This window comes from Lithobates pipiens, unplaced genomic scaffold (assembly GCF_037356315.1).
Source record: "Lithobates pipiens isolate NorthernLeopardFrog02 unplaced genomic scaffold, aLitPip1_a1.2 Scaffold_35, whole genome shotgun sequence".
In the NCBI taxonomy this organism is placed as follows: domain Eukaryota; kingdom Metazoa; phylum Chordata; class Amphibia; order Anura; family Ranidae; genus Lithobates; species Lithobates pipiens.
Genome location: NW_027507811.1, coordinates 3,018,156 through 3,033,896, shown reverse-complemented (window position 1 = coordinate 3,033,896; position 15,741 = coordinate 3,018,156). Strand labels below are relative to the sequence as shown.

At 47.9% G+C, this 15,741-nt stretch overlaps 2 protein-coding genes across 2 annotated transcripts in view; both read right to left on the bottom strand.

Moving 5' to 3' along the window:
• The window catches only part of LOC143955445 (uncharacterized), a 113,610-nt gene that overhangs the window by 88,306 nt on the left and 9,563 nt on the right, over positions 1-15,741 (bottom strand). The window lies entirely within an intron of this gene.
• LOC143955336 (uncharacterized) lies at positions 11,783-14,998 on the bottom strand. The gene is made up of 2 exons (XM_077465405.1): positions 14,945-14,998; positions 11,783-14,118 (listed from the first exon to the last, which is right to left on the bottom strand). Exons 1-2 carry the CDS (start codon positions 14,996-14,998, stop codon positions 12,070-12,072), a joined length of 2,103 nt encoding a protein of 700 aa, XP_077321531.1. The 3' UTR covers positions 11,783-12,069.

Here is a 15,741-nt window from a genome sequence, read left to right as displayed (position 1 = left end):
TGATTGGCCATCATGACGTCCTTGTAGAGATCCTTGTGTCCTTCTAAATACTCCCACTCCTCCATGGAGAAATAGACAGTGACATCCTGACACCTTATAGGAACCTGACACACACAATGATACAGTCACCATCCAGACACATCCCTTGTGTGGGACCTTCACAGACATCAGGAATAGTTATTTTCCCTCTTCTACATAAAGCTTATAAAATATAAACATGTGCATTATAATCATACACACCCTCCCCCACCACCACATCCCATATTATCATATAATCTGTTAGTATAGACTGAGAAGGTGAATGGTGGGAAAGGTGACACATCTCCAAAAGGAAGAGAATGTTCCGGCCCCATAAGTGGGGGAATGTTCTGCCCCTGAAGGGGGTAATCTAGTTTCCCACACTATATATGTGTGTATCATCATCTGCTGGAGATAAAAGACATCACAGTGACTATGGAGGAAGAGGACGGACATGACGGGGGGGGGGGGTTACTGGGTGTAAATAAAAAATAAGATCTTATTACCTCCTCTACTGCTAATTCCAAAGATGTCTCCTCTCTACTTCCTCCCGACTCACCTCTCACCCGGAGCTTCATATTTATACAAGACATCACTTCCTGTTTGTACCTGACATCACTTCCTATCCTCATACAGACTTCCTGTCTCTATGGTAGAGGTGAGATCACCACCTTGTGGAACTCAGAGGAACTGCAACCCCTGAGAAACATCTCGTAGTGTGAACACGGCCTTGTGCTGTGTGTGTATATGTACTGTATATCCTTATAGATGGGGTCATCTCCACTCCCACCAAGGGGGAGAGAAATATATTACTGCCTAGTCCAGACTTTCTCAGCCAGGGTTCCTCCAAAGGTTTCTAGGGGTTCCTTGAGCAATGAACAATTTCTGTCTCTCAGTGACAACTGACATCAATGATCTGTAAGAGTGGAAGTCTTCCCACTGATGACGATGTAAAAATGTCCTTCTCCTATTGGTCACCAATGTAAGGGACCACTACACTGACCTCTGATATAAGGGGGTCCTTCTCCCATGTTTCACTAATGTAAGTGCGTCGATCGTCGTGGATTTACAACGGGGGACATTTTTTTCCTTTTCTTTAAATTTTTTTAAATAAATTAATTGTCAAAAGACGGTTTTCATTATTTTTGACATTTGTTTTGGTGAATGAGTAGCGGTACAATGTACTGCTACTCGTTCACATGGGGCAGGATATGGAAGCCCCTTCTTACATCCCCTGCCCCAAAAGCAACCCCCCATGTTGAGAGCATGTGGCCTTCTATGGTTCAGGGGGGGGAGGGGCTCACTCATGCCCCCCCTTTCATGCCCAGATAAGGGTCTGGTATGGACTTTGGGGGGAACCCCCATGCTCTTTTTTTATATTTTCTATTGCCGGCAATGTTTTTTTTGAATTTCTTTTTTTCATTTTTTATTTTTACATTTTTTTTCCCATTGTTAAGGACGTGGCAGTTGGCGTCCCGGCCCAGCTCCTTAACAACCTATTAACTGTGGCTGGCCAACATCCCACAGAGCGCGCAGAAAATTCAAGTGTTTAGCAAACACCCAAACGGGCATTGTCAGGGCCGAACTTATGCCCGGCCTGAACCTTTCGCCCCCATCCCTATATATGATATACTCCTGACCACTGCACTCTATACACAGGGCTGTATATGATATACTCCTGACCACTGCACTCTATACACAGGGCTGTATATGATATACTCCTGAACACTGCACTCTATACACAGGGTTGTATATGATATACTCCTGACCACTGCACTCTATACACAGGGCTGTATATGATATACTCCTGAACACTGCACTCTATACACAGGGCTGTATATGATATAGTCCTGACCACTGCACTCTATACACAGGGCTGTATATGATATACTCCTGACTACTGCACTCTACACACAGGGCTGTATATGATATACTCCTGACCACTGCACTCTGTACACAGGGCTGTATATGATATACTCCTGACCACTGCACTCTATACACAGGGCTGTATATGATATACTCCTGACCACTGCACTCTATACACAGGGCTGTATATGATATACTCCTGAACACTGCACTCTATACACAGGGCTGTATATGATATAGTCCTGACCACTGCACTCTATACACAGGGCTGTATATGATATACTCCTGACTACTGCACTCTACACACAGGGCTGTATATGATATACTCCTGACCACTGCACTCTGTACACAGGGCTGTATATGATATACTCCTGACCACTGCACTCTATACACAGGGTTGTATATGATATACTCCTGACCACTGCACTCTATACACAGGGCTGTATATGATATACTCCTGACCACTGCACTCTATACACAGGGCTGTATATGATATACTCCTGACTACTGCACTCTACACACAGGGGCTGTATATGATATACTCCTGACCACTGCACTCTATACACAGGACTGTATATGATATACTCCTGACCACTGCACTCTATACACAGGGCTGTATATGATATACTCCTGACCACTGCACTCTATACACAGGGCTGTATATAATATACTCCTGACCACTGCACTCTATACACAGGGGCTGTATATGATATACTCCTGACCACTGCACTCTATACACAGGGCTGTATATGATATACTCCTGACCACTGCACTCTATACACAGGGGCTGTATATGATATACTCCTGACCACTGCACTCTATACACAGGGCTGTATATGATATACTCCTGACCACTGCACTCTATACACAGGGCTGTATATGATATACTCCTGACCACTGCACTCTATACACAGGGCTGTATATGATATACTCCTGACCACTGCACTCTATACACAGGGCTGTATATGATATACTCCTGAACACTGCACTCTATACCCTGGGCTGTATATGATATACTCCTGACCCCTGCATCCTTTAGGTTGGGTTTGCTCTAGTGCAAATTGGATGTGGGTTTCGCATGAGAGGAGACTGTGACCGGCTCTCTATGGAAGTCAGTTCAGATATATTAGTTGCACAGGAGTCCTTTGCATCTTTGGCTCCGTTGCAGGGCTGAATTTAGGCTAGAATTCTGCCCCTGATTCGTCCCTAAAGCAGAGAACAGGGAGGCACCGGACCCCTGCTGCCAGCCACATCCGTGTGTAGTGTGATCCCAGCCTTATGCTATATTGTAGAACACTCGCTGGTGGCTCAGTGGTCAGGATGTTATTAAAGATCTTCCTGAAGGTCGGCTGTGTGTAGAAAGTCACATCTGATGGAAAAGTTCCATTTATACCAATGGTTGTGCTGAGGTTTATGTGTGTCTCCGTGACTCTCCCTTGTGGCTCAGTCATTAAAGAATATTTTGTGGGTACAAGCAGGGGGCGTAACTAGAAATCACAGGGCCCCATAGCAAAATGTTGTATTGGGGCCCCCTGCAAACAGTCCCCCCCCCCCACAGCCGCCCTAGTGTCAATGCAGCGTGACCTGTTCCCCATACAGCGTGACCTGCCCAATGCAGCGTGTCCTGTGCCCCATACAGCGTGACCTGCCCAATGCAGCGTGTCCTGTGCTCCATACAGCGTGACCTGCCCAATGCAGCGTGTCCTGTGCCCCATACAGCGTAACCTGCCCAATGCAGCGTGTCCTGTGCCCCATACAGTGTGACCTGCCCAATGCAGCGTGTCCTGTGCCCCATACAGCGTGACCTGCCCAATGCAGCGTGTCCTATGCCCCATACAGTATAACCAGCCTAATGAAGCATGACTTGTGCCCCATACAGCGTAACCTGCCCAATGCAGTGTGAACTGTGCCCAATGCAGCATGACCTGTGCCCCATACAGCATAACCTGCCTAATGCAGTGTGAACTGTGACAAATGCAGCATGACCTGTGCCCCATACAGCGTAACCTGCCCAATGCAGTGTGAACTGTGCCCAATGCAGCATGACTTGTGCCCCTTACAGCGTGACCTGCCCAATGCAGCGTGTCCTGTGCCCCATAGAGCATAACCTGCCCAATGCAGCATGACTTGTGCCCCATACACCGTAACCTGCCCAATGCAGTGTGAACTGTGCCCAATGCAGCATGACCTGTGCCCCATACAGCGTAACCTGCCCAATGCAGTGTGAACTGTGCCCAATGCAGCATGACTTGTGCCCCTTACAGCGTGACCTGCCCAATGCAGCGTGTCCTGTGCCCCATAGAGCATAACCTGCCCAATGCAGCCTGACTTGTGCCCCATACACCGTAACCTGCCCAATGCAGTGTGAACTGTGCCCAATGCAGCATGACCTGTGCCCCATATAGCGTAACCTGCCCAATGCAGTGTGAACTGTGCCCAATGAAGCATGACCTGTGCCCCATACAGCGTGACCTGCCAATGCAGCATGTCCTGTGCCCCATACAGCATAACCTGCCCAATGCAGCGTGAACTGTGCGCAATGCAGCATGACCTGTGCCCCATACAGCGTGACCTGCCCAATGTAGCGTGACCTGTGCCCCATACAGCGTGGCATTTGTCCCATACAGCGTGACCTGTGCCCCATACAGCATGACCTGTGCCCCATAGAGCGTGACCTACCCAATGCAGCGTGAACTGTGCCCAATGCAGCATGACCTGTGCCCCATAAAGAGTGACCAGCCCAATGCGGCATGACTTGTGCCCCATACAGCATAACCTGCCCAATGCAGCGTGAACTGTGCCCCATGCAGCATGACCTTTGCCCCATACAGCGTAACCTGCCCAATGCAGCGTGAACTGTACCCAATGTAGCAAGACCTGTGCCCCATGCAGAGTGACCTGCCCAATGCAGCGTGACCTGTGCCCCATACAGCGTGACGTTTGTCCCATACAGCGTGACCTGTGCCCCATGCAGCATGACCTGTGCCCCATACAGCATGACCTACCCAATGCAGCGTGAACTGTGCCCAATGCAGCATGACCTGTGCCCCATAAAGAGTGACCAGCCCAATGCGGCATGACCTGTGCCCCATACAGCATAACCTGCCCAATGCAGCATGACCTTTGCCCCATACAGCGTAACCTGCCCAATGCAGCGTGAACTGTACCCAATGTAGCAAGACCTGTGCCCCATGCAGAGTGACCTGCCCAATGCAGCGTGACCTGTGCCCCATACAGCGTGACGTTTGTCCCATACAGCGTGACCTGTGCCCCATGCAGCAAGACCTGTGCCCCATGCAGCATGACCTGTGCTCCATACAGCATAACCTGCCCAATGCAGCGTGAACTGTACCCAATGTAGCATGACCTGTGCCCCATGCAGAGTGACCAGCCCAATGCAGCGTGACCTGTGCCCCATACAGCGTGACGTTTGTCCCATACAGCGTGACCTGTGCCCCATGCAGCATGACCTGTGCTCCATACAGCGTAACCTGCCCAATGCAGCATGAACTGTGCCCAATGCAGCATGACCTTTTTCCCATACAGAGTGACCAGCCCAATGCAGTGTGACCTGTGCCCCATGCAGCATGACCTGTGCCCCATATAGCATGACGTTTGTCCCATACAGCGTGACCTGTGCCAAATGCGGTGTGACTTGTGCCCCATACATCATGACCAGTTCCCAATACAGCCTCACCTGTGCAGAGGAAGAGGCAAGCCGCCCGGATCAGCAGAGAGCGGGATTGCCCGCTGTAATAGCTTTCATTTGAACTTCCCATCTTCCTGGGGCTCATCATCACATAGCTCCACCTCTTGGCCCGACGCCTTTGACGACGCCACAGGTTCCGCATTGGCCCGGCGTTCTATCAAAGGCGCCGGGCCAAGAGGTGGAGCTGTGTGACGTGAGCCCCGGGAACACTGCAAGTTCTAATGAAAGCTATTACAGCGGGCAATTCGGCTCTCTGCTGATCCGGACAGCTCGCTTCTTCCTCTCCTCTCTCTTCCCCTGGCTGGGAGACTGTGCCGGCGGTGCTCTCATCCTCACCGGGCCCCCACTCGACTGCAGGCCCCATAGTTCCGTAGTTCCGCCCCTGGGTACAAGGTCCGTGGAATATGTGATCTTGTGCACGATGTGTAGGTTCAAATGTTAAGCCCCTCCCACTGTTAGTGCAATTTTATCAAACCTCCAATTCCCCATTTATTTTCCTTTGGGTACCCAATGCTGAACCCCTCCCCCCCTCAGAAAACAATACCTACAGCCCTGTACTGCACTGCCTGGAGCACATCGGTGGATCCCTTATATAGAGCACCCCCTAAGGAGCTGCAGATCAACTTTGATCCCCCACTTCTGCACACCATATCTTCACAAGCACCCCAGCGTCAGAGAACAGTCCACGTCCCACCCCAATATCTTGGATTGGGGTGGGAGGTTATGAGATGCCCACTTGACTTCAACAAAACTTCAGGGACACCTTCCATTATACAGTCTCCTTCACACACCATAGCTGAATCGCTATAAGCTCCCAGTCAGAGGCTGGCTACGCCAGTGGCTGTCTCCCCCTTGTTGGTCCCCAGCAGTGTTGTCCTCTCTTGTTCCTGTGCCTCAAGGAAGGCGTTCCCCCCGTGTGTTATGGCAGGATCCTTCCAGATGTCAGGGCCTGGTATTGAACCTGGGACCTCGGCTCTGTCTGGTGGTGACTCTTCTCACTGAGCTACCTGAGCTGACCAGAACCACCACTGGAGGGAGTCTCTTCTACATTTTACACCTCTTACTGTGAAGAAACCTTTCCATATTTGGAGATGAAATCTCTTTTCCTCTAGGCGTAAAGAGTGCCTCCTTGTCCTCTGTGATGACCTTAAAGTAATAAACTCAACACCAAGTTCACTATATGGACCCCTTATGTATTTATACATGGTGATCATATCCCCCCTTAATCTCCTCTTCTCAAGAGAGAATAAATTCAGTTCCTCTGATCTCTCCTCATAGCTGAGCTCCTCCATGCCTCTTATCAGATTGGTTGCCCTTCCCTGCACTTTCTCCAGTTCCCCGATATCCTTTTTGAGAACTGGAGCCCAAAACTGAACTGCATATTCCAGATGAGGTCTTACTAATGATTTGTACAGATGATATCTCCCTCTCTGGAGTCCATACCTCTCTTATACAGGAAAGGACTTTGCTGTCTTTGGGGTCTGCAGCTTGGCATTGCATGTTATTATTGAGCTTATGATCTACCAAAACCCCCAGATCCTTCTCCACTATGGACCCCCCAGATCCTTCTCCACTATGGATCCCCCCAGATCCTTCTCCACTATGGATCCCCCCAGATCCTTCTCCACTATGGATTCCCCCAGATCCTTCTCCACTATGGACCCCCCCAGATCCTTCTCCACTATGGACTCCCCCAGATCCTTCTCAACTATGGATCCCCCCAGATCCTTCTCCACTATGGACTCCCCCCAGATCCTTCTCCACTATGGACCCCCCAGATCCTTCTCCACTATGGATTCCCCCAGATCCTTCTCCACTATGGACCCCCCAGATCCTTCTCCACTATGGATCCCCTCAGATCCTTCTCCGCCATGGATCCCACCAGATCCTTCTCCACCAAAGACTCCCCCAGATCCTTCTCCACTATGGATCCCCTCAGATCTTTTTCCGCCATGGATCCCGGCAGATATTTCTCCACCAAAGACTTCCCCAGATCCTTCTCCGCCACGAATCCCCCCAGTTGTACTCCCCCTAGTATGTATGATGCATATTCTTGCCCCAAGTGCAGAACTTTACATTTATCAACATTAAACCTCATTTGCCACATAGTTGCCCAATTAGACAGAGCATTGAGGTCGGCTTGTAAGTTGGAGACATCCTGTAAGGAGGTTATTCCATTCCATAGCTCGGTGTCATCTGCAAAGACGGAAATGTTACTTTTAATCCCAGGCCCAATATCATTTATAAAGATATTAAAAAGTAAGGGTCCCAGCACTGAACCTTGGGGTACACCACTGATAACCTTACACCATTCAGAGTAAGAATCATTAACCACGACAACCAGTTTTCTATCCATTTACAAACTGATCTTTCCAAACCTGTAGACTTTACCTTACACATGAGCCTTGTGTGTGGAACTGTATTGAACGCTTTTGCAAAATCCAAGTATACCACATCCACAGCCACCCCTCTGTCCAAGTATACCACGTCCACCACCACCCCTCTGTCCAAGTATACCACATCCACCGCCAGCCCTCTGTCCAAGTATACCACGTCCACCGCCATCCCTCTGTCCAAGTATACCACGTCCACCGCCACCCCTCTGTCCAAGTATACCACATCCACCGCCACCCCTCTGTCCAAGTATACCATGTCCACCGCAATCCCTCTGTCCAAGTATACCACGTCCACCGCCATCCCTCTGTCCAAGTATACCACGTCCACCGCCACCCCTCTGTCCAAGTATACAACGTCCACCGCCATCCCTCTGTCCAAGTATACCACGTCCACCGCCACCCTCTGTCCAAGTATACCACGTCCACCGCCACCCCTCTGTCCAAGTATACCACGTCCACCGCCACCCCTCTGTCCAAGTATACCACGTCCACGTCATCCCCTCTGTCCAAGTATACAACGTCCACCGCCATCCCTCTGTCCAAGTATACCACGTCCACAACAACCCCTCTGTCCAAGTATACCACGTCCACCGCCACCCCTCTGTCCAAGTATACCACGTCCACGTCATCCCCTCTGTCCAAGGTTTTACTTTTCCACCCTCATCAAAAGAAATCAGGTTTCTTTGACACCTTCTGTCTTTCGCAAACCCATGCTGTCTGTTGCTTAAAATATTTTTTTTCCAGCAAGAACTCGCCTACGTGGCCCTTTAATAAGCTCTCCAGTAACTTCCCGACTATATAAGTTACACTAACAGGTCTATAGTTACTTGGTAAAGACTTTGATCCCTTTTTAAATATGGGCACCACATTGGCCCTACGCCAATCCAGTGGTGCCATTCCAGTCATTAACGAGTCCCTAAATATTAGATACAATGGCTTTGAAATGACAGAGCTCAATTCTTTTAGGATCCGTGGGTGGATGCCACCTGGTCCAGGTGCTTTACCCACCTTTATTCTGTCCAAATATTTCTGAGCCATATCACTTTTAAGCCATTATGGATCATTTGGGGCTGTGTCACTACCACCCCCATTATGGACATGAGCTCCCCCATGCTCTTTATATACACAGAGCTGAAGAAAGAATTTACTAAATTATCCTCCTCTTTGTCCCCAGTCACCCACTCTAAATCATTGTGTAAAGGGCCTACATGCTCAGACTTGACCTTTTTACTATTAATCTATTTAAAGTATTTTTGGGGGTTTGTCCTACTATCTTTTGAAATCTGTCATTTATTTTGAATTTTTGCATACTTGATTTCCTTTTGGCATATTCGGTTATATTTTTTGTAACATTTAAACGATGATAGTGTTCCTTCATTTTTATATTTTTTTGAAAGCTCTTTTCTTATTGTTTATAGCTTTTTTTTTAACTTTGGCTGTGAGCCATATAGGTTTTATTTTTAACCTTTTAAGCTTATTGCCCATGGGAATATACTTTGCAGTGAGTTCACAGTCTTTTTTTTTAAGAATTCCCATTTCTGTTCTGTGTCCATTGATGCCAATAGTCCTTCCCAGCCCAAGTACTGGAGAGCAGCCCTCATCCTTGGAAAATTTGCTCTCTGAAAAGTTAAGTGTTTTTATCTTACCCGTATGTGTTTTTTTTTGCTTACATCTAACATTGAACGAAATTGTGTTTTGGTCACTGCTACCCAGATGTTCCTTAATATGAACATTAGTAATGGGTGGCACAGTGGTTAGCACTCTCACCTAGCAGTAAGAAGGGTTACTGGTTCAAATCCCAACCACGACACTACCTGCCTGGAGTTTACATGTTCTCCCTGTGCCTGCGTGGGTTTCCTCCGGGTACTCCGGTTTCCTCCCACACTCCAAAGACATGCAGGTAGGTTAATTGGTTTCTGTTCAAAATTTGCCTTAGTATATGAATGGGGACCTTGGATTGTGGGCTCCTTGAGGGTAGGGACCGATGTGAGTGTGTAAGGGATAGGGACAATTGTAGACACCTCACTCAGGTTGAACTGGATGGACTGGTGTCTTTATTCAACCTTACTAACTATGTAACTATTCGTAATACGCTCTGCATGGTTTGAGATTACCAGGTCCAGCAGAGCATCATTCCTAGTTGGGGCCTCAATAAACTGGACCATAAAATTGTCCTGTAATAGGTTTATAAACTTTTGCCCTTTAACTGTCCCAGCAGTGCTATTACTCCAGTGAATTTCAGGGTAGTTAAAAACCCCCATTATTATCACCATCCCAGCCCTTTCCATCTGTGCAAGGAGCTGAGTCTCCACCTCCTCATTAACATTGGGAGGTCTTTAACAATCTTCAATGGTTAACTGTGAACTACGCACATCTGTATGCAGTTCCACCCATAATGCCTCAGCCAAATCGCACTCTCCATCAGTTGAGACCTCATTCACACTCGCTTTGAGATCATTTCTCACATAGAGACAGACCCCCACCCCCTTTCCTTTTTACCCTGTCTCTCCGAAAGAGTGCACAGCCAGGAATATTAATAGCCCAGTCATGTGAATATTGAAGCCAAGTTTCAGCAATACCGATTACATCATAGATCTCCTCGTGCACCGGAACTTCCAACTCACCGGTTTTGCTCGGCAGACGTCTGGCATTGGTGAACAAACACTTTAATACATTATTACATCTTGCTCTAGTGTTTTGCCTATTTTTTTTTTCAGTAATACCAATCGTACCATAACTTCCAATGTTTGTTCGCAACATGGTAACTTTCTTGTCACCTGCCATAATCCTCCCCTCCATCTATCCCCATTCCACCCTCCGTTAATGTCTGACCCCCTAACTGACCTGTCTGCCCGATGGAATTCTAGTTCATCCTCCCCCCTCAATCCTAGTTTAAATACTCCTCCAACCTTCCCATAAACCTCTCCCCCAGCAAGACACGGGCGCCTACATTACGAAATGTTGATCGCGCTCTAATGGCCAAATTCGGTATTTTGGTTCTGAATCAGTGGTTGGTTTAATATTGGTGGTTTATGTTCTTCGATGTCTACTGTAGTCATAAGTGTATGGGTAGAATATCTCCGGGACTTGTAGGAAACCATGCCTGATGACGGGAACCAAGGGGTCAATGTACAGAAGATTTGTTGGACGAGGGTGACAAGAATGAGCCCAGATGTGATCAATTCTGGCCGTATTGTAACTAACACAGTGATTTCCTATGATTGTCAGCTCCATCTAGTGGCCATAAGAAAGTATTTTTCCTAAAATACCTCCATCTGTAAAATTTTTACGATACAGAATTATGGACACTAGATGGAGGCAATGAGCATAGAAAATCACTGAGTTATATAAAATATGGACAATATTCTTCACAGCTGGGCAGACCTGTGCCGCATTCCATCAACTATTTGTTTACTTATTCATAAATAGACCTCTAAGTCTCCACAACAAAGAATGTACTCAGCCAATGAGAAGTGAATGACTCCATTTTTATTTTAAAAGGCCTAGAAGGCCGCCTTTTAAGTGGTGGGGGTTTACGTGTTTCGTCTTGGAAGACGACTTGAGAAAACAGACTTCTTGCAAGAGAAAAATAAACCTCCAAGTCTCCATACCACAGAATGTACTCAGCCAATGAGAGGTAATGACTCCATTTTTATTTTAAAAGGCCTAGAGGGCCGCCTTTTAAGTGGTGGGGTTAACGTGTTTCGTCTTGGAAGACGACTTGAGAAAACAGACTTCTTGCAAGAGAAAAATAAACCTCCAAGTCTCCATACCACAGAATGTACTCAGCCAATGAGAGGTAATGACTCCATTTTTATTTTTCTCCTGCTATCAATGGCCGACACGGTACAACACTTCATCCATGTCTTTGGTGATCTCTGATCTCCTTATCAACTGTTTCTTCCATGATGGAGATCAGCCATGGAGTATATCTGAGGTGTATATCAGGGGGTGCTTCTTCCCCACATGTCCAGCAACATTCATATACAAGACATTTCCCGCACTCACTAATACACCTCCAGGGTTGTGTGGGACCCCCTGATGTACAGGAAGACAGGACTTCAGTGAGGAACATTTCCCTCACTCAGGACAGGAAAGTGGCTTCTCCCCCATGTGAGATCTCTGATGTGCATATAAATACGTCTTCCGTGAAAAACGTTTTCTGCACTCAGGACAGGAATACGGCTTTTCCCCCGTGTGAGATCTCTGGTGTATGACAAGTTGTGATTTTTCCACAAAACATTTCCCGCAATCAGAACAGGAATACGGCTTCTCCCCCGTGTGAGATTTCTGATGCCTGGAGAGATGGGCTATTTGTGAAAAACATTTCCCGCATTCAGAACAGGAATACGGCTTCTCCCCCGTGTGCAATCTCTGATGTCTAAAAAGAGAGCCCTTCTGTGAAAAATATTTCCCGCACTCAGAACAGGAAAATTGCTTCTCCTCCGTGTGAGACTTCTGATGTTTGACAAGGTCCGATTTTATTGCAAAACATTTCCCGCACACAGAACAGGAATACGGTTTCTCACCCGTGTGAGAACTCTGATGTCTAAAAAGGTGGTTTTTCTGCGAAAAACATTTCCCGCACTCAGAACAGAAAAATTGCTTCTGCTCCGTGTGATACCTCTGATGTTTGACAAGGTCTGATTGTACTGCAAAACATTTCCCGCACACAGAACAAGAAAATGGCTTTACCTCCATGTGAGATCTCTGATGTATGACAAGGCGCGACTTTAATACAAAACATTTCCCGCATTCAGAACAGGAATACGGTTTCTCACCCGTGTGCAATGTCTGATGTAGCAAAAGATAGTACTTCACTGCAAAACATTTCCCGCACACAGAACAGGAAAATGGCTTCACCTCCATGTGAGACTTACGATGTTTGGCTAGGCCTGAACTTGCTGCGAAACATTTACCGCATTCCGAACAGGAATACGGTCTCTCACCTGTGTGACATCTCTGATGTATAGAAAGAAGGGACTTCACTGAAAAACATTTCCCGCACTCAGAACAAAAATATGGTTTCTCCCCAGTGTGAGATCTCTGGTGTGTGTGAAGATGGTGTATCTGTGAATAACATTTCCCGCATTCAGAACAGGAATACGGCTTCTCCCCCGTATGGGATCTCTGATGTCTAAAAAGACTGGACTTCAATGAGAAACATTTCCCACACTCGGAACAGAAAAATTGCTTCTCCTCCGTGTGAGACTTCTGATGTGTGAAAAGTTCTGATTTCATTTCAAAACATTTCCCACAATCGGGACAGGAATGCGGCTTCTCGCCCGTGTGCAATTTCTGATGTCTGTTAAGACCGAACTTTAACGAAAAACATTTCCCGCACTCAGAACAAGAATACGGCTTTTCTTCTGTGTGAGATGTCTGATGTGTGTGAAGATTGGCCTTCCGTGAAAAACATTTCCCACACTCCGGACAGGCATACGTTTTTTCCACGTTTGGCTTCTCTCCTGTGTGAGATCTTTTATGCGCATTGAGACGGCATTTAAAACGGAAACACTTCCCGCATTCAGTACAGGAAAACGTCTTATCTGTTGGAAGGACGGCACCGTCCCGCACAATCTGAGGTTCCTCAGGATAAGAGGAATACGATGGTCCGGCACCATCCCGGACAGTCTGAGGTTCCTCGGGATAAGAGGAATACGATGGTCCGGCACCGTCCCGCACAGTCTGAGGTTCCTCGGGATAAGAGGAATACGATGGTCCGGCACCGTCCCACACAGTCTGAGGTTCCTCAGGATAAGAGGAATACGATGGTCCGGCACCGTCCCGCACAGTCTGAGGTTCCTCGGGATAAGAGGAATACGATGGTCCGGCACCGTCCCGCACAGTCTGAGGTTCCTCGGGATAAGAGGAATACGATGGTCCGGCACCGTCCCGCACAGTCTGAGGTTCCTCAGGATAAGAGGAATACGATGGTCCGGCACCGTCCCGCACAGTCTGAGGTTCCTCGGGATAAGAGGAATACGATGGTCCGGCACCGTCCCGCACAGTCTGAGGTTCCTCGGGATAAGAGGAATACGATGGTCCGGCACCGTCCCGCACAGTCTGAGGTTCCTCGGGATAAGAGGAATACGATGGTCCGGCACCGTCCCGCACAGTCTGAGGTTCCTCGGGATAAGAGGAATACGATGGTCCGGCACCGTCCCGCACAGTCTGAGGTTCCTCGGGATAAGAGGAATACGATGGTCCGGCACCGTCCCGCACAGTCTGAGGTTCCTCGGGATAAGAGGAATACGATGGTCCGGCACCGTCCCGCACAGTCTGAGGTTCCTCAGGATAAGAGGAATACGATGGTCCGGCACCGTCCCGCACAGTCTGAGGTTCCTCGGGATAAGAGGAATACGATGGTCCATCTACACTGTGTGGTGCCGGATGGACATTTGAGGTAGTCGGGTTTTCTCCTGGACTATACTGTGTGATGTCCTCATCTTCTACTTTACAGTCTGGAGACAAAGTGAGACAATCCTCTGAGGTTTTCCTCATCTCCCGTCCATCTACTAAAATAGAAATACAAAGATTATTACTAGACATCAGCTGATTGGTTCCCCTAAACCAGGACTCTGCCCACATCAGGTAGCTTTGCCTCTGAGGATCTTACAATTCCCCCCTCAAGGTAACTAGTAAATGGGTTCCAAGGGATTTTGTATGTCCATTACTGGTATTTTAGGTAAAAACACACAGCTATGTACTCAGGGGATGGAGATAGCTATGGTCCAGATGGAGGGCAACTATGGAGCTGATCTTCCCCTCCCAGCATAATCAGGAGATTTGGTTATGGAAATGTTGGGAGTTTGAGCTTCAGCTCCTAAACCTTACTAAACGGAAGATGCTTTATACCAACCAAAACATTTTTGAACATAGTAACAAGGCTGGGTGCTCACTTGCTTATTTGGCCAGACCCGACCCCACCCCCACTTCGATTTCCTGTATTTGCCCGTCTACCGGCCATATTAGTGCCGCCCCCGCACAAGATACTGGATGCTTCCATGTCCTTCTACTCCTCTCTTTATACCTCTACTGGGAACTGTGATGACCAATAATTGTTTGATGATGAAACTCAGGCGGCCGGGGTCAGACAGTCTCCAGCTGAGCGCTACGTCAAATTGAACTACTTTTCCAAGGGCATTGCAATCGAATTAAGCACTCTATATATGAACATAGAGTATATAGTGCAGGGGTCAGGACTCATAATATTGGTGGCTGAAATAATTACTGGAGACAAGTTGCAGAGGTCCCACACCGCTCCTCCCATCTCCTGAGACTGCACTCAGTGACTTGGGTCTGAGACTATACAGACATATCCCTCCACCCGGCACAGCCAGCAAATAACAGAGCAAGTAACCCCGGGGGAATTACCCTGCCTGGGATATTACTAGACCCGGGTATGGGGCAGAAGACCCAAGGTACATACCCCAGGTGCCTAGATCTAGTAACGCCTATGGTGAAAATGAACATTTTGCTGCCAGCTGATCCCCAGAATCTCCATAAATCCAGTCTAGATACATAAATTGTGTCGGCAGCACAGAGAAGGAAGATTATCGGAGAGAAATCCAGGAATACAGGACGGGGAACACAGCTCAGGAAAGTGACCAGGGGATTACAGGCTGATATCACCCAGCCCCCGCCCTACTCTGGACCAATCAGTGAGCAGTATGGGTGGAGGAATGTATTTAGTGTTAATGACCCACCTGTGCTGATCTCTGTAGGAGTGTCCTCCTCTATAAATGTCCC

Coding starts and splice junctions, on each gene's coding strand:
- LOC143955336 (XM_077465405.1), bottom strand. CDS start 14,998: ATGGAAGCATCCAGTATCTTGTGCGGGGGCGGCACTAATATGGCCGGT. Junction 14,119..14,944: donor CTAATATGGCCGGTAGACGG/GCAAATACAGGA, acceptor TCTTATCCCGAG/GAACCTCAGACTGTGCGGGA.